This window comes from Vulpes lagopus, chromosome 17 (assembly GCF_018345385.1).
Source record: "Vulpes lagopus strain Blue_001 chromosome 17, ASM1834538v1, whole genome shotgun sequence".
In the NCBI taxonomy this organism is placed as follows: Eukaryota; Metazoa; Chordata; class Mammalia; order Carnivora; family Canidae; genus Vulpes; species Vulpes lagopus.
The window spans coordinates 14845216-14870384 of record NC_054840.1 but is presented as its reverse complement, the minus strand read 5'-3'; the positions used below and the strand labels follow the sequence as shown (position 1 = coordinate 14870384).

At 34.7% G+C, this 25169-nt stretch overlaps 1 protein-coding gene across 2 annotated transcripts in view; it reads left to right on the top strand.

Annotated features, from left to right (window-relative positions):
• NMD3 (NMD3 ribosome export adaptor) overlaps positions 1-25169 on the top strand; it is a 56685-nt gene that overhangs the window by 14693 nt on the left and 16823 nt on the right. Inside the window, exons 8-16 of one of the 2 annotated variants that reach the window (XM_041731678.1) lie at positions 5368-5446; positions 6135-6231; positions 8171-8288; positions 9586-9731; positions 12460-12572; positions 13285-13357; positions 14572-14678; positions 15827-15897; positions 16334-16444. In XM_041731678.1, coding sequence (XP_041587612.1) covers positions 5368-5446; positions 6135-6231; positions 8171-8288; positions 9586-9731; positions 12460-12572; positions 13285-13357; positions 14572-14678; positions 15827-15897; positions 16334-16444 — 915 coding nt within the window. Of the gene's footprint in view, positions 1-5367; positions 5447-6134; positions 6232-8170; positions 8289-9585; positions 9732-12459; positions 12573-13284; positions 13358-14571; positions 14679-15826; positions 15898-16333; positions 17735-25169 lie in introns of those variants that run through there. The other variant, XM_041731677.1, reaches the window with a different exon arrangement.

The following is a 25169-nucleotide window of genomic DNA, read 5'->3' as shown; positions in this document are numbered from 1 at the left end:
ATGACTCCTTTCTGATTTATTTTGTCCCCCTGCTTCTACCACAGTATGTAAACTATATAATAATGTTCTCCCTTATTAATTTTTTTGGAAGATTTGAGTGATAGTTAATAAGAACATGGATTCTGGAACCAGATTTTGTGGATTTGAACTCTGTCCCACCAGTTTTTTCGCTGTGTGATCTTAGGCAAATTATTTAACTTCTCTGAGCCTCAGTTTTCTCATCAATAAACTAAAAAGGATGGTAATAGCACCTACCTCAGGATTATTGCGAAGATTAAATTATCTATGCAGAATAGAACCCTGCTTAGTGCATAATCTTTATTCACTTCTTTTCTGTACTTCAGTGAAACATTTTATAGTTTCCTCATAAAGATTTTTAAATGTTTCTAGTTATTTTTTTTGGCTGTTCTACACTATTATTGCGGATTGCAACTTCGTTGCATTTTTATTTTTCATTTTATTTTTTTTTAAGAGATTTTATTTATTTGTTTGAGACAGAGAGTGCTTGACCTGGGGGGTGGGTAGAGGGCACCGGAAAAGGGAGAAGAGATTCCCTACTGAGCAGGGAAGCCTAATGCGGTCCTGACTCCAGAACCCCAAGATCAGGACCTGAACTGAAGGCAGATACCCAACCGACTGAGCCACCTAGACCTCATGCATTGCTAAATTTTCAATTAATTCAAAGACTTTATTTATTATTTATTAATTGGAAGCTTCCTTTATTTTCAGTTTCTAATAAATATCCTGAAGTTTATAAATTTTCATGAATATGTATTGGTTTTATAGCTACCTTATCCTATTATACATTGCATATTTTATTTTCAGCAAACATCTCAACTCTTTTATTCTCTTAGGTATATACTTAGGTGTAGAATAGCTGAGTCATATGGCAAATTTATGTTTATCATCTTTCTTTTATATTTATCTTTTTAAGAAACTGGCAGACTGTTTCCAAAGTGGCTGTATCACTTTACGCTCCTATCAGCAGTGTTTGAGGGTTAGTTTCTACATCTCACCAACATTGTCTCTTTTTGTTCAGAGTCATTCTAGAGAGTAGTATGAAGTGGTACCTCATTTTGTGGTTTTAATTTGCATTTCCTAATGACTAATGATGTTGATCATTTTTTCATGAGGTTATTAGCCATTTCTGTAAATTTTTTGTTGAGATAACTATTCAGATCTTTTGTCCATTTTTTATTTTTTATTTTTTTAAAGATTTATTTATTTATTTATGATGGGGAGGGACAGAGACACAGGAGAGGGCGTGCAGAGACACAGAAGGAGGGAGAAGCAGGCTCCATGCCAGGAGCCTGACGTGAGACTTGATCCCGGGACTCCAGGATCATGCCCTGGGCCAAAGGCAGGTGCTAAACCACTGAGCCACCCAGGGATCCCCATCTGTCCATTTTTTTTTGGATTTTCTGTCTTACTAAATTTTAAGAAATTTTTTTTTTATTCTGGATACTAGTTCCTCATTATATATATGACTTGCAGATATTTTCTCCTAGCCCATACATAGCTTGTTTTTTCATTTTCTTAATGTTGTCCTTTTTTTTTTTTACTGTGATATGAACACTTAACATGAGATCTTCCCTCTTAAAATTGTAAGTGTATAATACATTATTGTTGACTAGAAATACAGTGTACCAGCAGTTCTCTAGAGCCTATTCATCTTGCTTATCTGAAACTTTATGCTCATTAATTGGTAACTTCCTGTTTCCTCTCTCCCCTGTGGGCAGTCATCATTCCATTGTTTGATTCTACGAATTTGAGTATTTTAGATACCTCTTATAAATGGGATCATGTAGTATTTGTGTTTCTGTGAGTGGCTTATTTTCGTTTAGTATAATGTCCTGAAGGTTCACCCATGTTGTTGGCATATTGCAGAATTTCCTGTTGTTTTAATGCTGAATAGTATTCCACTGCATGTACGTACCACATTTTATCCATTCCTTTGTGGTAGGAACAACCTCAGATGTCCCTCATCTTGGCCACTGTGAGCAGTGCTGCAATAACCATGAGAGTGCTAATACCTCTTTGAGATTCTGATTTCAGTTCTGGATAAATACTGAGAAGTGGGATTAATGGAACATGATAGTTCTATTTTAGTTTTTTGAAGAACCTCCATACTATTTTTCATAGTGGCTGCACTATTTCACATTTCCACTGGTGTGTACAAAGTTCCAGGTTTTACATTTCCTCAATGCTTGTTTACTTTTTAATAATAGCCACCCTAATGAGTATGAAGTGATACCTCATTGTAGTTTTGATTTGCATTTGCCTGATGATTTTGACCTTGAGCATTTTTCATATACTTTTTGGCCATTTATAGGTCTTATTTAGAGAAATGTCTGTTCAGTTCCTCTGCCCGTTTTTAAAACAAAAATATTTTAACTAATCAGGTTATTTTTTTTTCTGTTGAATTATAGGAGTTCCTGATATATTTTGGAAATTAACTCCCTGTCAGATATATGTGGTTCACAAATATTTTCTCCCATTTTGTAGGTTTCCTTTCCACTGTGTTGTTTCTTTTGCTGTGCAGAAACTTTTTAGTTTGATGTAGTCCCAGTTGTTTTTATTGCCTGTACTTTTGGTATCGTATCCATGAAATGATCACCAAGACCATTGTCATGAAGCTTTTCCCCCTTTGTTTTCTTTCCCCCTCTGTTTTCTTCTAGAGGTTTTATAGTGTCAGGTCTTATATTTGATTCCTTAATCCATTTTGAGTTGGTTTCTGTGAATGGTGTAAAACAAAGCCCCAACTTTGTTCTTTTGTATTAAGTGGAATCCAGCTTTCCCAATACCATTTTTGAAGAGATTATCTTTTCCCCAGTGTGTATTTTTAGCACCCTGTTAGAGATCAGTTGACCCTAGATAAATGGATGGATTGGTTTCTGGGTTCTCTCTTTTGTTCCATTGGTTATTACGACTGTCTTTATGTCATTATCAAACTGTTTTGATTATAGTAGCTTTGTATTTTGAAGCCAGGAAGTGTGATGTCTTTGGAATTGCAAAAGTTTAAAATTTTAAAGTAATACGTAAATTTTTTTCTTTTATCCATTAGGGTTTTGTTGTCATGTTTAAGAACTCTTGTTTATCAGTGTCAGAGATTTTCTTCTGCATTTCTTCATATGTTTCATAGTTTTAGCTCTTTTTTTTTTTTTTTTAAAGATTTTATTTATTTATGAGACAGAGAGAGAGAGAGAGAGAGAAAGGCAGAGACACAGGCAGAGGGAAAAGCAGGCTCCATGCCGGGAGCCCGACATGGGACTCAATCCCGGGTCTTCAGGATCAGGCCCTGGGCTGAAGGCGGCACTAAACCGATGAACCACCCAGGCTGCCCTATAGTTTTAGCTCTTAAATTTGGATCTAAACCTTTGTGTTAATTTTTGTGCATGGTGTGAGATAAGTGTCTAAATTCATCTTTCTCCCTGTAGATATCCTGTTTTCCCAGTGAAAAGCCTATCCTTTTCTCAATGAATTCCTTGGATCCTCTGTCAAAGATGTATTGACTATAAATGTCACGGTTTACTTCTGGATTCTCAAGTTTGTTCTATAGATCGGTATATCTATCCTATGCTAATACCACACTGTCTTGACTAAAGTTATCAAGTTTTGAAACTGGGAAGTAAAAGTTCCCAACAACTCTGTTCATCTTCAGAATTTGGTTTTGGTTATTCTGAGTTATTTTACTAGTTAGTGGAGTTGTTTGGAAAGAGTATCTCTATAAGCATTTCTATAAGTATCTTTAAAAGCAGGTAGGTGTGCTTTTAATTTTCCCTTTGTTACTGATTTTTGATGCCACTGCATTGTGATCAGATAATATTAATAATTTATACTGTTTAGAATTTATTGAAATTTAAAAAATCTTTGTATGTGATTGTTTTATGAATGTTCTATGAATTTTTAAAAATAAGTATTCTTGGGACATCTGGGTGGCTCAGCGGTTGAGCATCTGCCTTTGGCTCAGGCATGATCCCAGGTCCAGGGAAAATCGAGTCCCACATTGGGCTCCCTGTTAGGAGCCTACTTCTCCCGCTGCCTATATCTCTGCCTCTCTCTGTGTGTGTCTCATGAATAAAAAAATAAAATGAAAAAAAAAAAGTATTATTGGGACCATGTTCTATAATCTCAGTTAAATCAACCATGAGAGTTATTCAGGTTTTATGTGTCCTTCCTATTAATCAGTTTGGTTATTTTTTTTTTGGTGTTTTTTTAAAATTATTTTTTAAAATTTTATTTTATTTAATTCATTAACATATAGAGTATTATTAGTTTCAGTGGTATAGTTCAGCAATTCATCAGTTGCATATAACACCCAGCTCTCATTACATCATTTGGTCTCCTTAATGCCCATCACCCCATCCCCCCCCCCCCCCTCCTCTCCTCCACCTCCCCTCCAGCTACCCTCAGTTTGTTTCCTATAGTTAAAAGAGTCTCTTATGGTTTATCTTCCTCTTGTTTTATTTTTCCCTCCCTTACCCTATGATCCTCTGTTTTGTTTCTTAAAATTCCATGTGAGTAAAATCATATGATAATTGTCTTTCTCTGATTATTTCACTTAGCATAATATCCTCTTGGTCATTTTGTTTTTGATAGTCTCATATTAGTCTGCCACAGTGATTGTGCATGTGTTAACATTAATTAACTTCTATTTCTTTTTAATAGTTTTTGTTTTCTGCATCTTAGTGCTGTGTTAGTAGATGCATTCATACTATCTTGGTAGATTAATATATAAAATATGCTTCTTTGCATGGTTTTTCTCTTCCCTCATCTTTTTTTTTTTATTTTTTTTTTTTATTATTTTTTATTTTTTTATTTTTATTTTATTTATGATAGTCGAGAGAGAGAGAGAGAGAGAGGCAGAGACACAGGCAGAGGGAGAAGCAGGCTCCATGCACCGGGAGCCTGACGTGGGACTCGATCCCGGGTCTCCAGGATCGCGCCCTGGGCCGAAGGCAGGCGCCAAACCGCTGCGCCACCCAGGGATCCCCCCTCATCTTTTTTTTTAAGTAGGATACATGTCCAGTGTGGAGCCCAGTTTGGGCTCTCCTAATCCTAAGATCAAGACCTGAACTAAGATCACAAGTTAGATGTTTACCTGACTGAGCCAACCAGACGCCCCATTTCACTCCCCCTTTGACCTTGAATTTTATTTTATCTGAAATTAAAATTGTGAATCTTGTTTTCTTTTGTTATTATTTGCCTTGTTTGTCTTTTTGTTAAATCTTAATTGATATATTTTTATGTTTCCTAATAATTTGTTTACTACACATTTAATTTGTGATATAGTTATGTTAGTAGAGGGGAATCTTATTCTGCAGAATTATTTTCATGTGGCTTTTCTTTCTTTCTTTTTTTTTAAAGATGGTTTGGATTTCTATTATTCTTCAAAACAGCATGCTCAGAAAATGGTAGAATTTCTTCAGTGTACAGTTCCCTGCAGGTATGTTCTGAACCTAAATGTGATTAAGTCCAAGGAGCTGGGAATGGATATAGATTATATCCATCCCTCAGGCTTAGATGACTACTCTTATGTTAAAATATTTAAAATTGTAGTAGGAATACTTACATAATTAGTAAGCATCTATTGGATTAGCTACTTTATGGGAATTATTAGCCAAAGAATATAGAAGAATCTCTTTGGGGAGCTAGATCCCACCCTATGATAAGTACTATACTGCTAAACTTTTGATTGAATGTATTTAAATAAGACACAAGAAAGATGGAGGTAGAGGGCTTTGGGGAGAAGCTTCATGGAAAAAGGGCTTAAGCTCCTAAAATGGGAAGTTTTAAGATAGGGTTTATAGTGAAAGGTGAGATAAGTGTGACCAAGACTTGTGGTGGACATTAGTGTGGCTTTCAGTGGATGCTGTATATAGACTACCTTGGTCTGAGCCAAGTGCATGTTTTAGAGGTTTTGAGTAGACAAATTGAAAAGAGGTAGGATGCGATTGGATTGGCGGAGGTTTTAAAATGTAAGTAGATGAAATTAGGCTTTGCCATAGTGGGCATCAGGAAGCTGTTTCAGACCTTGGACAGTGATGATTTGATTGGATAAAAATTTATATTCTCTAGACTATATAAGTAGAAACCTTCGTCTTTTTATTACTATAAACTTTTTTTCTTAACAGACACAAAGCCTCACAGAGACTGATCTCTCAAGATATCCACAGTAACACATACAATTACAAAAGCACTTTTTCTGTGGAAATTGTTCCAATATGCAAGGTACTTTTTCTCGTTTAATTAATCCATGTCTATAAAAGAGTCCAGGTAATTAATTGGTTTATATGTAATTATTAGCTCCTGAGTTCTTCTGGGATTGGTTAAAAATTTAGAGTAACTTCTTAAAGAATTCCTTTCTGACATATTCACCCATGTTAAAAAGATACTGAAAAATAATAATGCTTAAAATTACAAATTGGCATACCTTTCATTTTGATCCTGGTGGACACATGAAAAGTTTGAATACAGGAAATGACATTAAAATAAATATCAGTGAACCACTTTGAAGCATGTATGTAAAATGAAGTTGGGCATGATGAAATTAAACAGTATTGTGGAAATAAGATCATGGAATCATTTTTGTGATTTAAAAACATCAAATACTTAAAAGTAGGTTATCATTTCCTTGTATTAAGGTAAAATCCTGCTTCAAAAATATAAATGAATTAAAATGCAATGAATAGTTAATGAGCACCTACTATATAGAAGGCAGTGTATTAAGGATATTATTTAGAGGTCTCTACCATATAGGAACTTGTGTGTCAATATCTAATAATAATGATAAATGCCATAGTTTATTAGAAGCATTCCATATAAAGTTAATATCTAAGTATTTGAGTCTATTTCACTTCTTCATATCTCATTATAAGGGGTAAATCATTTCATCATTTTGAACATGAGAAAGTTGAAGCCTGGGGAGGTTAGATGACTTGCCCAAAGTTACGCGATTACAAAATGAAGCTAGGATTTGTGCCTAGGTCTTGACTCTAAAGCTTTAAAGATACTATTGCTAATTTACGGTGCAGTGTATAATAACAAGGGTAAAATGATAGCTTAATACTGGGTCAGCAGAGGCTCCTGGCTAGCTCAATTGGTAGAGCATGGGACTCTTGATCTCAGGGTCATGAGTTCAAGTGCCACATTGGGCACGGAGCCTACTTTAAAAAGGGGGGAGTTGGCAAATTTTACGTTCTGTAAAGGACCATATGATGAATATTTTTGCTTTTAGGCCATATAATCTGTTTTGTATTCAGGTCTGCTGTTGCACATAAGTAGCCATAGGTAATAGGTAAATGAATAGCCAAAGCTATGTTTTAGAAAAACTTTATTTACAGAAATGGGTGGTGGGCCAAATTTAGCCTGAGCTTAAAACAGTGAACATTTTCCTGATACAAAGCCTGGGAAATGTGAATCTAGATATGATGCCATCTTTAGGCCAGGGGTTAAGTACTTGGATTGATTAATGCAAGTAACTGAATAAATGTACAATGTAAAAGTATTTTCATTAATCCATGGAGACTCTTACTAAGTTAGAAACAAGGTATTAGACTGGGTGCTATTTGAGATACACAGAAAGCCCATTTAGTGGAGGAGCCTATGATTGTGAATAGATACAGCTTAAAATATAACAAAGATTTTTTTTTTTTGTATTTTAATACAGTTTTAAAACAGGTAATTACATTGCTGGTAATATCTCCTAATGTACACATGGACACATGCTTTCTGGCATTAAATTTTGATTGCGTATTCGTGCATGTAGCCATGAAAGAGAAACGTGGCTCTTTTGAAATTTATTTTTTATTGAAAGGCACAGGGAGATTTAGAAAATCATTCTCCTTCATGTTTATAATACTCTTCTTAGAATGTACACTGTATTACCATAAAGCAGTAAGCATTCACACTTCAATATAATTGAAGTAAACTTAATAGCTTGGTAAGTGAGATCTGGAAAAATACTTTTAAAGCATTTTTATTAAGACAGATACTCTCATCTTTAGAAGGAATAGCTTTTTTTCTGTTTCTCTAAGATTTGATTTAGGCCCTTTGTTAATAGAATTAATGTTTTGGTTTGGGCACATACACTTGGTTTATATTGATGAGTGTTTATTGGAGATGGTTATTTAGGACTTGCTTCACTCTAAATGTTAGTTCTTATGCCTAGGATAATGTTGTTTGTCTATCTCCAAAACTGGCACAAAGCCTGGGAAATATGAACCAGATTTGTGTGTGTATTCGAGTAACTAGCGCCATACATCTCATAGATCCAAATACACTACAAGGTAAGTCTTAGAAAATATTTGTCTTGACAGTTTTATCCAGCAAGCATTAATAGTTTATATTGTTAATTTTATCAGATATTCTCAGTAATATTGTTATGCAAAACTAGTTCAGATTTTTACTGCTGTTTACTTCTTTAAAAACACTGGAATTTTTAAAGCTTTTGATAAGTAACTCCTGTATTTTTTATTTGGAGAAACTATTCTGTGAACTTCAAAAAATTTTCTAGGTTTAGTCCATTTATTTTTATTGAAATTGACTTATTCACCTAATTTTAATTTTTGTGAATAATTAAGTTGATTGCCAAGTTTAGTGTATAGCAGCTATTTAAGATTTGGAACATTTCACTTGTAATGCAGTAAAACAGTTTAAATATGAATTTTAACTAATTTTATCATTTTTACACATAATTTTTAACATTCCCTTTATAAAACTTTTTTTAAAGAAGATTTCATATAGATAAGTATATCTCCTATTTCTTGATCTTTTTCATGTTTTTCCTGTAATGTAAGTTTTCTGTTATACAAAAAAATCAAGTTTATATTTTTTAGAAAGTCATTTATTATCCTTGTCAATTAGAATTTGTAAGTCAAAGGTCTTTTGTGGTTTTGGGATGCATATCTGTCAGGTAGAACTTTATTTCCTATTAAGCAGCTAAGATGACTGATAACCTTTCTAAAGGGCTAGCACATGAAACAACTATACAACTGAGTGGATCTGATCTTATTTATTTTTTGTTATTTTTTAAGTAGACTCTGCGCCCAGCATGGAGCCCAACATAGGGCTTGAACTCGTGACCTTGAGATCAAGGCCTAAGCTGAGATCAAGGGTCAGTCACCCAACAGAGCTACCCAGGAACCCTGATCTTATTTTAAAGGCACTCAGCTCTGTGGGGAACGTTCTGATGATAGTAACTACTTAAGATATTATTGTCACTTGAGGGCACCTAGGTGGCTCAGTGGTTGAGCATCTGCCTTTGGCTTGGTTCGTGATCCCACGGTTCTGGGATCGAGTTCCACATCAGGCTCCCCACAGGGAGCCTGCTGCTTCTGCCTATGTCTCTGCCTCTCATCAATCAATAAATAAAATCTTAAAAATAGTATATTACTGTCACTTGAAATTTTTCTTGTGCTATGAGAAGTTTGGGGCTGATTTATAGGAATAAATGGTACTCCAGAGAGTTGCCACTGTGGTCTCGACCTCATGCTTGCCAGTTCATATATATCAACATCTTCCTAATTGACACGTTTGATGGCTTTTGAAATACTTCAGTTTTTGGTGTTCCATGTTTATACTTAGTTGCGGATATTGATGGAAGCACCTTCTGGAGTCACCCTTTCAATAGTTTATGCCATCCCAAACAACTAGAGGAGTTTATTGTGATGGAGTGCAGCATAGTCCGAGATTTAAAACGCAGTGCAGGTGCTGGAATGATATCCAAAAAGGTAAGTTCCATCCTGCCCATCTTTTTGCCCCCCAGTTTAATTGTTTTGGCCCCTCTTTTGTATTTTTCAGTTTCATAGTTTGTTAGGTAATTCCAAAATTTGGTTCCACAGAAAGCTAACACTTCATTAGGTTTCAAATGCATACCATATTTGTATGTTACTTGTTTTTACACATGGCCATTGTTACGAAATTTATTAGACATACACTGGTAAGTTTTTTTTCTCTTTAATGTTGAAAACATTTTTAAAAATGTTTATTGTGAAAAAAGCATTTCTTTGCTTTACTTTTGTATAGGAGGACGAAATAAGTAAACCTTTTTTTTTTTTCAAACATTTTGAATATAAGTGTATCTTATATTATCAGTAATTACTGAATACTGCAATATGTATCCCTAAAACATTGGAACATTTTTCTAATCAAAGTATTATCATTCGTATAAACTTAAGTAATTTATATTCAAATTTCCTCTTGTCCCAAAATGCCTTTTATGGTTTGTTCAAATTAGTATCCAGTTAGGGACCATATATTGAATGTGAATGTTCTACCTCCTAAATCTTTTACTCCCCCTTCCCTCTTGTTTTCCTTTAGGATATCAACTTCCTAAGGCAACTGGGGCATTTATCTTATGAATCTCTTACTGTTTTCTCATGATATTATTTAGCTTTCTTAATTTCTTGTATTTCTTTTAAATGAAGAGTGGATCTAAAAAGGCTTGCTTAAACTTCAGTGATTTTTGGCCAGAACATTTTAGAAGTGTCACTATGTGATTTTATGCTATTTTGAGTGATAGGCGTGTTTGGCTGTTTCACTGATAGCCAGATCTCTTCCTTGTAATGTTATGGTTTTTCTCTCTTTCCTATTAACTTGCTTGTCTTCTTTCTTTCCGTTGGGACATTCAGATTGTCCCAAATTTAGCCAGTGGGAGCTCCTGTGCCTTAAATTTTTTTTTTTTTTAACAACTTGTGCTTTTTAAGAGCAGTTTTAGCTTAATAGCAAAATTAAGAGGAGATAAGAAATTTCCCATATACCTCTTGTCTCCACATATGCCATAGCCTCCTCCATTATCATTTGTTAAAATTGATGAATCTACATTGATACTTGATATTCAACCTAAGTCCACAGTTTACATTGTTTCACTCTTAGTGTTGTACATCCTATGGCTTTGGACAAATGTATAGTGACGTTTCCATTATAATGTTATACAAGTTTTTTCCTGCTCTAAAAATCCTCTGTGCTTTGCCTGTTTATCCCTCTTTCTCTCTCCTGACCCCTGGCAATCATTGATCTTTTTACTGTCTGTAGTTTTGCTTTTCTCAGAATATTACATAGTTTAGATTAGAACATATAATCTTTAAATGCCAAGTAACATTTCATTGTGTGGATTTACTGCAGTTTGCCCATTCACCTAGTAAAGGACAAATATAATTGCCTCAAAGTTTTGGCAATTATGTATAGACTTGCTATAAACATCCTTGTGTTTTTAGCTTTTGTGGAGACCTAAGTTTTCAACTCCTTTGGGTAAGTAAATACCGAGGAGCATGTTTATTGTATCATTTGGTAAGATGTTTAGTTTTGAAGAAACTAGTAATTCACCTATTTTCCTTTTTTCTTTCCTAAATCTGGGAACTATCATTTATTTCAGTTTCTCTCTCTATCTCTTCTTTTCACCTCTTTGAGATTTGTTAATTCCTCAATCTATAACTCTTAGTATTTTGCTCTTGATCCCATTTTGTAGGTCTGTTTTTGTTACTAAAAAGTATTGGCAAGTGCTGCATTTAATTTAGCCTGGAAATTTGAAATGTCAATTACAGTTGCTTGTAAAATCCTATGTTGGAAAGAGACTTTAATGATTTTCCAAATTAAAATTTCAAACTTAGGGGGCACCTGGGTGGTGGCTCAATTAGTTAAGCATCTGACACTTGATCTCAGCTTAGGGTTTTGATCTCCGGGTTGGGAGTTCAGACCGTGCATTGAACCTACTTAAAAAAAATAATTTCAAACTTGGGATATTGTTTCTGCAACAGATATTAAGGACAAAAAAGATTATACTTCACATAATAGACATCCAAAAAATTAATTTTATAAAAATTTGGGTTTTCTAGTAGTAGTAGTGCCACTGGGATTGCTAGATTGCTTTGTCTCAACCTTGGTTTTTTGAACCTTATGTGTAAAACAAGGGGTTGTTATATTTTCTAGAGTTAAGATCTTTCAGTTATTTTTGCTCAGTCTATATTACCCATCTCCCTGTGTTTTGTACATTCTATATATATCTGTATTTAGATGATAGTGTTTATGTTTTATACAGTCTTAAATAAAATCTTAATAAAGATATTTATTTTATGTATTCCTTATTTTATTACTCTCTAGTAATTTGTTAATTTTTATAGTGTTTCAGAGAGCTGTAAAATTAAAACAGTTGCTATCTTTGAAGTAAAAATTAGTGGGTCGCCTGGGTGGCTCAGCAGTTGAGTGTCTGTCTGCCTTTGGCTCAGGGTGTGGTGCCAGGGTCCTGGAATCGAGTCCCACATCAGGCTCCTCACAGGGAGCCTGCTTCTCCCTCGGCCTGTGTCTCTGCCTTTCTCTGTGTCTCTCTCGTGAATGAATGAATGAATGAATGAATGAATAAAATAAAATTAGAAAACCGAAATCAACATTGTATATAATTTCTGTGAGATACATTTGAGTTATGCTTGGATTATTGAAGAGTGCATTTTCTTTCTTGTCAAGCATATCCTCGGGGAAGTCTGGGTACAGAAAACATCTGAAATGAATACAGATAAACAGTATTTTTGTCGCACTCATTTGGGACATCTTCTAAATCCTGGAGACCTGGTGTTGGGGTTTGTATTATTTTACAGTGTTTTAAACTGGCAACTATCATTGCAAATTTTCTTTAGGAGCCAGCAGACTAAACTGCTAACCATGTGTATTCCATAAAGAATTTAAGAGTTCTTAGGAGCATTACAGTTCACTTTATTGAATACTAAACTAGATTAGACAAAAGCCCATAGTTACTCCATTTTGACCATCATTTTAAAGAATCATTTAATCTAAGATTTTGAGTAACTGAGACGTGTATATAGTTAGATCATATTTGTAGCTTTTTGGGGAAGTGGGTAGTTTTTTATTTTGCATATTCTATTGCTCAGGTATTTCACTTTTAAAATATGGAAGCCAGAAATGTAACAGTTCTTTTCAGGCATAGGGCAGTCTATTCTAATACAGAGTTTATGAGCATGCCTTAAGCATTACTTTTGCTCTTATGCAATCTTTTTTTACTAAAGAGTGAGTTTTTTTTTTAACTAAATGGAACTGAATTCTAAGGATATATGTTTGTTTCATTTCTTTTACAAGTATACGGTAAGATGGACAGTGAAACTATGAAACTCAGATATGATCTGTAGAGGCATGTTATTGTACAGTAAATTGCAAAAATTTTAATGTGGGAAATATAAATGTTAATCTTAGAACTTTCAGGTGAACATATATTAAATAAAAAGTAATGTGGAAAGAATAAATGTTTATGTCATTGAGTGTTTATTTTTATTTCAGGTTTGATTTGGCCAACTGTAATTTAAATGATGAGCATGTCAACAAAATGAACTCAGATAGAGTCCCAGATGTGGTAAGCCTTCAGAGTTTTTCCTTTTAACCTGTGTTATAAAGAGAATTGATATAATAACTTTTATGGGTAAGATGTGTGAGTTCACATTTATGAAAATAACAAATCAGTTTGGAGATTCTTTTGAAATTTCAGCTAAGGTATAATAGGGCAAGCCTTCACATTTAATCATGTGTCTTTGTAGGGAAAATCCATGATTTGAGGTTTTTGTTGCTCTTAATAATTAAAGTTCCCTTCTCTGTCAAAATGCTTGATACCATCTGTAGAGCAAAAATAAATTTGCAGCTAAAAACGATGACCATTAGAACTTAATTTAGCTTCATTCTTTTAGGCTCAGCTTATTTCACATATTGCTCAGTTTAAGCATTTTAGAATGAAAACTTAGATTTTTCAGGTTTGAATATAATTGCAGTTGAAAATAGTCTTTACAGTGTTGAGTTTTAGAGAAAGAATGTTTGTTTGTGGAAAAGCCTGTTAAATTCTAACATGAGTTTTTTATAAGCAAAAATGAATGTGAAATGTGAAAGACCTTAATTCCTGGATTGTTTAATCTTCACTAATCTCTTTAGATGTGGGCAAAAAAAGTCATGGTATAAGAAGGACTCGCCTTCTTACCACCCAGTTGTGTTTTTATTAATAAATTAGGATATAGAAACATAATTTTTTAAAAAGATTTTATTTACTTGAGAGGGAATGTGTGTAAGAAAGAAATAACCTGCAGAGGGAGAAATAGACTCCTTGTTGAGCAGGGAGCTGGATACAGGATTTGATCCCAGGACCTTGGGATCATGACCTGAGCTGAAGGCAGACACTTAACCGACCAAGCCACCTAGGCACCCAGAAGTATAACTTAGATAAAAGTCTAACAGGGTCAGTAGAGGAGATCAGGACAGTCATTCAAGATTTTGTATTGTGTAAAATTATTTTCATTTATTCCACAATTTCTTAAACTGTCCTAGAACATATATTTGTAAAAGATATATATAGTTCTATGAGTGCCTATTAGTAGTAATAAAAGGGAGGGGAAAATGTCTGCCTGTAATATTTCAGGATGATTATGTGAATGGTAGGTGAAATTTGAACTTTGATATAAAACAAAGACACAGAGGGGTTCCTGGGTGGCTCAGTTGGTTAAACAGCTGCCTCAGTTGGTTAAGAGGCCCCATTACTTAGTCACCATTTTTTTGTAACTTTGCAAATATTTCTATTACTTTTAGGTATTAATCAAGAAGAACTATGACCGTACAAAACGTCAGCGTCGTAGAAACTGGAAACTAAAAGAGCTTGCAAGAGATAAAGAAAACATGGATACAGATGATGAAAGGTCCTACTTTTCTTTAAACCTTATATATTGTCTCAGGTGAAATCCTTATAATAAAAATAAATCTGTATACTTTTTACATTTAATCATCACCAGATTGTTGCATTCAGTATTACTTTTGTATTCATATGGTGTTAATTGAATCAGCATAAGAGGATACTGTGTTAATTGAACAATTGTTAATTGTTAGTGAGGATATAATGATATTTAACAGATTGAATTATTATTTCCTGGGTTTTAGCCTGAGAATTGTAGCGTTATTGTAAACAATACATTTGAAAAGCTAAAATAAGTAAGTACCTTGTGGATATCACAAAGAGCAAGTGAGTACTTGTGACTTGGAATAAAAAGAAACTAGCCTATTGATATCAAATACACTCTTTTTTTTTTTAATTTTTTATATATATGATAGTCACACAGAGAGAGAGATTGAGAGGCAGAGACATAGGCAGAGGGAGAAGCAGGCTCCATGCACCGGGAGCCTGACATGGGATTCGATCCCTGGTCTCCAGGATCGCGCCCTGGGCCAAAGGCAGGCACTAAACCGCTGCGCCACCCAGGGATCCCTCAAATACACTCTTTTCAAACAATTTAAGGAGAAATGAAGATGTGTTTTAGAAAAGTATATTGGATCAAAAGTGGCCATAATGAAGGTGAAGACGCTGATATCTAAGAAAATGAAGGTTTTAAAATAAAATTGAGTCGTGAAATTTGAGTGGGCGATAGCAGTATTTCCAAAATATAATCTCCTAATGTAATTTAAAATAATTTTTCATAAATATATGTTAAATTGATTAGATATTGCAAGTGCATATTTATTTCATGTGTAGTCTTAAAAGTATATGTATTTTAACTTGGCCATAAGACTTTAGGGGAGGGATGGTAAAGTAGCAGGATATTTTCTCACTGTCTTATATTTAATATCACATTATATTCAGTGTGTTTATTTTAATCGTCTAATCTTGAAAAAAAATTTTTTTTAATGTGTCAGAGTATTTCATTAACCATTCATATGTGACCTTCAGATATTATTTTTAAAGATACTAATACTTGGAACACATTTATCTTATAGTGCTGAAAATGAAGGACACATAACTTCATACTTTGTTGGTAAAGATGAAATATTTAAATGTTTCTTTATCCTTCCATAGGCAATACCAAGATTTCCTTGAAGATCTTGAAGAAGATGAGGCAATTAGAAAAAATGTTAACATTTATAGAGGTTAGTGTTTTAGGAATGTTTGATTTAGGTTATATCTTTTGCTTTTGTGTAGATATATTGCCCCAATATAAGTATCTTTATTTTTGGTATCTTAAATTCCATAAGTGACTTCTGTGTATTTTTAAAACTTGACTAAACATTTATAAAAAATAAAAATACTGTTGCAGAACAGTAAGATTTACTAATGTTGTTTTACCATATTTGATATCATTTGTAACCTACTATGATCCCTCAAATTTCTGATCCCTATAGTAATGGATAATTATTCATACATTTATATCATTCATTCATTTAGTATAAATGCCTGCTCTAGGTGTGATAAAAGAACTGCAGATACAATATAGTTAAATAATAGTAATGATGGTGGGGGCAGGCATTTTGCATATTTCCATGTTTGTATTTGAAATCCTCCTTGTATTTTTTTTTTTTTTTTTAGATTCAACCATTCCTGTGGAAAGTGACACAGATGATGAAGGAGCACCTCGAATTAGTCTTGCTGAAATGCTTGAAGACCTCCACATTTCCCAAGATGCTACCGGGGAAGAAGGTGAATCGATGATGACACAATGAGATTGTACTATAGATGATTTCCATATCTGTAGGCTCAGGATGTTGGACAAAAATAACTTTTATTGTCTATTCCATCTATGCTTCCGTATTGAGAAGGAGAAATTTAGTTTTAATCTTGAATAAATAGGACTATTTTGATTGCTCACTCAGAGCACTGAAAGAGATTGATAGCTTTGAAGTTTTGGATAAAAGATTATGGAAAATGTAATTATTAATGATACTTAGGTCATTTTATGTGTGGAGTTTTTTAAGTTTGCCTTTTTAAGAGACCCTAGTATTTTTGCATACTGTAGCACTGTATTTGAAATCAAATCTCAAAAGTTGTGATACTTTGGAAATTACCTAACTCTTCAATTATAAAACAAGCTTTTACATCATTTTACATTGATTGCTTTAGTAGAAGAGCATATGAAGGATCATTTTTTATATGAATTTGTTACTTTGATCCACATTAGATCATCTTTATGTTGTTGGAGTAGGTAAGTTGGTGTTCAATTTATTACTGGACATTTGGGGGAAGTTAACCTATTGTATCCATAATAGTAACACCTTCAAAAGCTGTTAAATTAGGGATTATCTTAAATTTTATTGCAGAAGGAAATATATTTAAAGTATTTATGGATTTGTAGCAAATATAGGCTATTTAAAGGTTAAATAATTTGTACTTCTGTTATTTTTGTTCATGCCAGCACCTTAGAGCAGTAGCTTGCTTGTGCATAAAAATGTCTTCCTGTCACTTCAAGCATTTTTGCTTTTAAAATTTTGGTTTATAAATTGAGAAGGAATTATCTTTAAGTTTCTGTCATTGAATACATCGCCATAAAAAAAAATTAGAATCTTGCATATATAGATAATGAAATAATAAAAATGATCTTTATGCTTTATAAAACCATGAATCAGACTTGAATGAGGAACACCTTCCACATCCTTGAAAGAAAAGCATTAGCTTGAGTTTTAAAGTGTTTTGAGAGTGAAGTATTAAGATCCTATTTCTGTAGTAAAGTCAGACTTAATAAATATGTCAGAACTATAAGCTAATTCATAAATTCTAGATATACCCCTACATAAGGAAACTAAGTGCTGAATGGAGCATTTCCTTTTTTTAAGATTAGAATCCCCAATTCTGAAGTTACAAAGACCTGAACTTTCTATAGTGACTCCTGCTCTGTCTGCATATTTAGTTAAAATTTTCACTTGTGGTTTGTGTTTACCTCTTCTTCTATGTCAAGACTTTAAAAAGCATGAAAATAAAAATATTCTCCCCTTTCTTGTGTGTCCTTGGAGTGATTGTATTAGTGTCATTTAAATGACAACGTTATCTTATGCAGTTGTTCTAGGTGGAATTATTTAAGTACTTGTCATACGATTTTCTCAGTGAAAAATAGTTTTCTGCCAAATTTAGTCTTACCCTTTTTGATGTCATCTTTATGAGTAGTGAAACCTGTTTGTTGAAACAGAGCTGTGACAAAGTAAAGGAATGTAGCTAATAGAAAAAGCTAATAGGGGATCCCTGGGTGGCTCAGTGGTTTAGCGCCTGCCTTCAGCCCAGGGCATGATCCTGGAGACCCAGGATTGAGTCCCGCGTCGGGCTCCTTGCATGGAGCCTGCTTCTCCCTTTGCCTGTGTCTCTGCCTCTCTCTCTCTCTCTCTCTCTCTCTCTGTGTCTGTGTCTCTCATGAATAAATAAATAAAATCTTTAAAAAAAAAAAAGAAAAAGCTAATAAGCCAAGAGTTCTCAGAGGAACATAGCCTTGATAAACCTACATTCATGCATGCATGTATTTATTTATTTATTTATTATGTTTTTATTTATTTATTCATAAGAGACACAGAGGACAGGCAGAGACATAGGCAGAGGGAGAAGCAGGCTCCCTGTGGGGAGCACAATGTGGGACTCAACTCGATGACACGCCCTGAGCCAAAGGCAGACGCTCAACCACTGAGCCACACAGGGATCCCCTTATTAGCTTTTTAGAGTATAGTTCCCAGGCTGTAGGTTCCCAAATACTCTTGTTGATGTCCCAGAGTTGATACAATTTGGGAAGGCTGGTATTAATCGAATTCTCAAGAAGCTGATTTATAATCTAGTTTATAAATAGGAGTACTTTCTAAGTCAATATGATCAGTTAGCTTCTTTTGTAGTCAGTCTTCACTTGAAGGTGTTTTATAGGCAAAAGTTATTCTGTGAACAAACAGTTGAGGGAGAGAGTTGCTTGTATAATTTAGATATTTCAACAGCATCAAGCTAATCCTTGCCATAATAGAATTTAGAACTCCAGGCTGAGTGCCAGGACTAGACATTCCTCTATAGTCAATACTGAGCAAGTGCCAGAGCTTTCCCTAGACTATTTTAGTGAATGTGTTCATATTGATTCTGTCCTTTAGGTTACTTGATCTGTTATTTTTAGCCCAAGGGATGTTACTTTTTTTTAATAATTTAATTTTGATATAATATCAGACTAAGTTGAAAGAATAGTACAGAGAATTCCTGGATAGAGTTCAAATCCTTGGATTTATCAAATGCAGGCACTCTCATTTGCTTTTATTTTTCTTGAACCATTTAAAAGTAGCCCCCCAAATATTTCTGTCCTCCCCCCACCCAAGAGTTTTCTTACATAACCATAGTGCAGTGATCAAAATCATAAAATTAATGTTGACATAATACACGTATTTTTATTTTTAAAGATTTTATTTATTTATTCATGAGAGAGTCAGAGACAGGCAGAGGGAGAAGCAGGCTGCCTGTGGGGAACCTGTTATAGGACCTGATCCCAGGATTCTGGGATTACGACCTGAGCCAAAGGCAGATACTCAACCATTGAGCCACCCAGGCATCCCATAATACTGGTATTTAATCAATGGTCCATTTTGAAATTTTGTCAGTCGTCCCAACTATAAAGTCTTTTATAGAAAAAATAAATCTAGGGCATCTGGGTGGCTCAGGTCAGGCTGCATTGAGTTCCCTGCTCAGGGGGGAGTCTCTTCCTTCTCGCCCTGCTAATGCATGCACATATGTGGTCTCTGGAGCATTCTTTGTCTCTGGCTTGCTCACTTTCTGAAATAAATTTTTTTTTTTTTAAATCTAGGATTGTGCATTGCACTGAGTTCTCATCTCTTTAGACTTCTTTCATCTGGACCTGTTCTTGAGTTTTTTATGTTCAATGTAGTTGGCATTTTTGAAGAGTACAAGCCAGTTATTTTGTAGAATGACCTCAATTTGGGCTTGTTTGATATTTCCTGATTATTAGATTTAGGGTAAACCCTTTTAGCAGGACTAGAAGTGGTATCAAATTCCTAGATGTAATACCGAATTCTCAGTGCATTTCTATCAGGAGATTCATGCTGTGGATTAGTTCAGATGTCCCTAAGCTTCCTTGGGTTCCTTAGTTGGTTTTTTTGTTTTAAAGGATTAGAAGATTTATTCCTTGAAGATTTATTCCTTGAGTTGCCTGGATGACTCAGTTGTTGAGCGTCTGCCTTTGGCTCAGGGTGTGATCCCAGGATCTGGGATCAAGTACTATGTCAGGCTCCTTGTGGGGAGTCTGCTTCTCCCTCTGCTTATGTCTCTGCCTCTCTCTCTCTCATGAATAAATAAAATCTTTAAAAAAAGAAAGATTTATTCCTTTATAATTTTTGCTTGATTTTTTTCTTTTTAAATTTAATTTTACCTTCTAGACAGTGAAATTCAGTCTCGTGATTTACAGTTCTCCATGAATTTCATCACAGGTAGATAATCACGCAATTCCCACCAAAACCAAAATACAGAGTAATTTTATCATTCCTCCAATCCCCCACAAATTCCCCTTTGTACTAATGTTTTAATGTAACTCTTTGGGCAGGTTTTGGGTTTTCCTTGTTCAGGCCCCACTCTGCTCTTGGCTTATTTTCATGATACAGATCAATTTACCTAAAAATAGACCAGCCTCAGTTGAGTCACCCTATGAATTAAAGAATCATGAAATGGCATCATAAAAAGCACAGATGTAGGCTATTCATTCTGTTTATCAATTTTGTCACATATTGAAATAACTTGAGCAGTGGGGTGGTAAGCCTTGATGAAGGCAAGAAGTCAGTCTCAGTCTCTTTGAACTTCCAAAGTAATGTGAGGAGAATATTCAATTTTTGGTTTTTGACTTGACACATTTTGAAAGAACTGCTTTATTATTTAGGGATAAGGTATGATTCATGATACCTTCTGGTAAAACAAGATCTCTGTAATACTTAAAAGTTACTAGATGTAAGTTTGGCAGCTGGTGTTTCTTGGTGTTTCTTTCGTAGCAGTGCAGCTTGTATTGTTATCTGATGGAGATTTTGTTTTTTTTTTTTTGGTGGAGTTAGCACTGCAGTGATGCCTGTCACATATTTTCTTGTGACACAGTTTCATTCAAATATGTCTCTTTATAATTCACTCTATAGCACTATTATGAAGTACTTTAAGATAATATATATACTAGCATTAGTTTATGAAGTACTGAACAAATAATTCTGGGGAAGCTATATTATATAGAAATAAAAAGGTGTTTTGGGGTCATTTTACCTGCCACCTATTGGTTACAGGACTTAAACATTCTAATGCTTTATTTCCTCACATTTTAAAAAGCAGTAACACTGTTCACTACACAGTATTGCTAAAATTCTTAGCATACAATTCATAGCAAATTGTAATTATTCAATAAATATCTGCTTTTAAAATTTATAATGACAGTTTCAGTGTTTATTTAAACAAGTTGAAAAAAAAAAAAAACACTTTTACTACACTTTTTAGAGCAGCCTAGAGCTTGTTCTAGAAAATGTGTGTAGCACAGAGAACTAAAGACAAAAAGCATAAACTACCCATATTTCCAGTATAAGAGGATTATCACTGTTAAGTTTTGTTTTTTTAAATAGACTTTATTTTTTATAGTTTTAGATCTTCAGAAAAATCAAGAAGATACAAAGTTTCCATATATGCCACACCAGCTTCTCCCTTTATTACTTAATTACCCAGTGTTGTCGCATTATTATTAACTAATATCTGTAGTTTATTTAGATTTCTTTAGTTCTTATTTAATGTAGTTTCTTTTTTTCCCCCAAGATCCCATTAAGGATACCAAGATCCCAAGATCCCATTAAGGATACCACGTTACATTTAGTCATCATGTTTTCTTAGTCTCCCCTTGTCAGTGGCAGTTTCTCTGAGTTCGCTTGCTTTTGATGACATTAACCATTTTGAGCAGTACTCGTCACTATTTTGTAGGATACTCCACTATTGGAATTTGATGTTTTTGTTTTAGGACTGAGGTTAAGGGTTATGGGGAGGAAAACCACAGGCAAAGTGATACTTTCATGACATTATATCAAGGCACATACTATCAATATGATTTATCATTGTTGTTGGTCTTGACCTGACTGAGGTAGTATTTGTCGGGTTTCTCCACTGTAAAGTTAACTCTTTTTTTCCCCTTTCCATAATGTACACTTTAGAAGAAAGTCATGCATAGATTATACTTAAGAAGTAGTGAGTCCTATTGCTCCTCGAGGGTGGGATATCTATATAAATTATTTAGAATTTTTCTTCATGGAAGATTTATTTTCTCCCATGTACTAATTTATTCAGTCATTTATTTATAGCAGTGTGGATCCATGAATACTTATTTTATATTTTGGATTATTATCTAATGCTACTTTATTTTTTTCCCCAGATTTTTATTTATTAGAGAGAGAGAGTGCACTAGCAGGGGGAAGGGCAGAGGGAGATGGATAAGCAGACTGAGCAGGGAGCCCGATGTGGGGCCCAATCCCAGGACCCTGAGAGCATGACTTGAACTGAAGGCAGATGCTTAACCGATGAGCCACCCAGGCGCTCCTAAAGCTACTTTATTTTGTTTGAATTATTCTAACTTTGGCCATTGTTCTCATCTTCTGGCATCTATTACTTAATTGTTCAATTTTGGTATACAGAATTGTTAATCTGTATCCCATGAAAAACAGCCTGATGCTTATGTGCAGTTCCTTTTGCCTTACTTAGTCTTACAGACCGCATTCATTTCTAGAATTACTTAGATCAGCACCTTCAGTGTGATCAGATCTGCTTCAGTGACTTTGTTTCTTATATTTGTAATGCAGTTAATCTCCTGTCACACGAGAGACACCTAACTCTGGGAATTGAACAAGGCGGTAGTGGAAAGGGAGGTGGGCGGGGGGTTGGGGTGACTGGGTGATGGGCACTGAGGGGGGCACTTGGCAGGATCAGCACTGGGTGTTATGCTATATGTTGGCAAATTGAACTCCAATGGAAAAAAAGAAAAGAATCTCCTGTCACAGCCTTCATTCAATTCCTTGATCTAAATGTTTCTTTTAAATTTGCATACATGAAGGTTCATCATTTGTACTATGAAGTTTTATGGGCTTTGACAGATTCACGTTTTGCATCCACCATTATGATATAACGAATAGTTTGTCATTCACCAATTCATCCTGAATCCCAAAACCTTGGCAACCATAGATCATTTTACTATCTCTATAGTTTTGCCTTTTCCAGCGTGTCATATAATTGGAATCCTAAATATATATCCTTTGGTACTGGCTTCTTTTCACTTAGCAATATGCCTTTAATGTTCTTTTTGTGCCTTGTTAGCTTGTTCTTTTTATTGCTGAATGATGTCCCATAGTATAAGTGTACCCTACTTTGTTTATTCACCTATCCATTCATCTTGGTTACTTCCAGCTTTTGGTGATTATGAATAAACCTTCAGTGAACTTCCATGTGCAGGGTTTTGTGTGAACATAGGTTTTCAAATTAACTGAATAATATCTAGGAGCAAGATTGCTGGAGCTTGTGAAAACAGTATGTTCGATTTTGGGAGAGGCTGCTAAACTGTCTTCCATAATGGTTACACCATTCTGCATTCCCACCAACAAGGTATAAGAGTCCCTGTTGCTCTGCATCCTTAGCAGCATTTGGTATCGTCAGTTTTTTAAATTTTATTCTATTAGGTGGGTAGTGAGTAGTTAATCTAATAGGTGGGTAGTAGTATCTCATTGTAATTTACAGTTCCTTGATGACAAATGTGATCATCTTTTATATGCTTATTTGCCATCTGTGTATCTTCTTTGATGAGGTATCTGTGCAGATATTTTGCCTATTTTTAAACTGGACTGTTTTCTTATTGAGTTTTAAGAGTTCTTTGGTATTTCAGATATAGGTCCTTTTTATCAGATATGTATCTTGCAAATATTTTCTCCTAGTCTGTGGCTTACCTTTAAAAATATATATGAAAATAATATATGTATGTGAATTAAATATAATACATGTACTTTACTTATGCATGATTCTGTAGAGGGGAGATCATACTGTCTGTACAGTTTGTTTTTTTTTTACCTTCTTTGACTTTTTAGCATTATTTTATAAGTCTTTTCTAAGCCATTAAAAAGTCTTAACTATGTATAATAATAAACCAACACCCCACTGGTAGATTGCAGAAATAGTCTTAATTCTTCACTTTTCCCTGTGTCTCATTCCCTTTATCCTATTGCCTAGGAGCAAATAATAAACATTTATTTAAGATTTTGCAGGTCATACAGTGTCTGTTGTAACTATTCTGTTTATGTAGCATGAATGAGAGCCATAGCCAATATGTAAATGAAAGGGAAAGGCTATATTCTTTTATTTATTTTTTAAGATTTTATTTATTTATTCATGAGAGACACAGAGAGGCAGAGACAGGCAGAGGGAGAAGCAGGCTCCCCACAAGGAGCCGGATGTGGGACTCAGTCCCGGAACTCCAGGATCACGCCCTGAGCTGAAGGCAGATGCTCAACCGCTGAGCTACTCAGGTGTCCAGGGAAAGGCTATATTCTAATAAAACTTAAAAAAAAATAGGCAGTTGGCCACATTTTGCCTGTGGTCTGTAGTTTGCTGACCCCTGATATAACTTTGTAGTGTCCTTCTACTCTTACACTGGGCTTTGGCGGTTAGAAGGAGGTGGAAATTCTGAGCTTAGGTTTCCAAATGGCTTGGGACCTGTATCAGAGCTCTGAGAACTTGCCTGGTTGAGTGTTGGAAGAAGAGACAGACCAAGTCGCCCCAGTTGCTCTAGAGAAAGCCAGCCAGCCCTCAAACATGTGAGTAAGCCTAGCTAAGATAAGCAGAGCCTTCGAGCCAATCCCCCAGCTGACCGCAGACATGAGCAATACCCCTTGAAAACCGCTGAGGGTTTGTGGTCATTGTACAGCATTGTTGTGGTGTTAAGACAATTGATAGACTATATATCAACATTTTATTAGCTGGTCTCTGAAGTTGGGCCTTTCCAGGTTGGTTCCCACCCCTCCTGCCCCATAAAAATCTGTATTTTGTTCATAATTTTCTTCCGAAGGAAGTAACTATGTCAAAGAATATATAAGAATCCCAGGACGTATTACAAAATCCTTTCTAGATAGATAACTACCATGTGGTACAGTTTATGAGAGTGTCTCTTTTATATTCTGCTATTCTGATGTTTGACATGTTCTCTCTCTTCACTGAATGTTTTATAGCTTAACTCAGGTGAGGCCCAGTCCACAGTGATCTGTTTGTTGAACTTCTGTAGCAGTTACTACCCATCCTCCTTTGTTAGTTTTTACATGCTTCCTGAGTTATTATTACCATTTTTATATATATTTGTCTTTCTCTCTAACTAGACTATACATTTCTTTAGGGCACTGCAGATACAGCACAATGCATA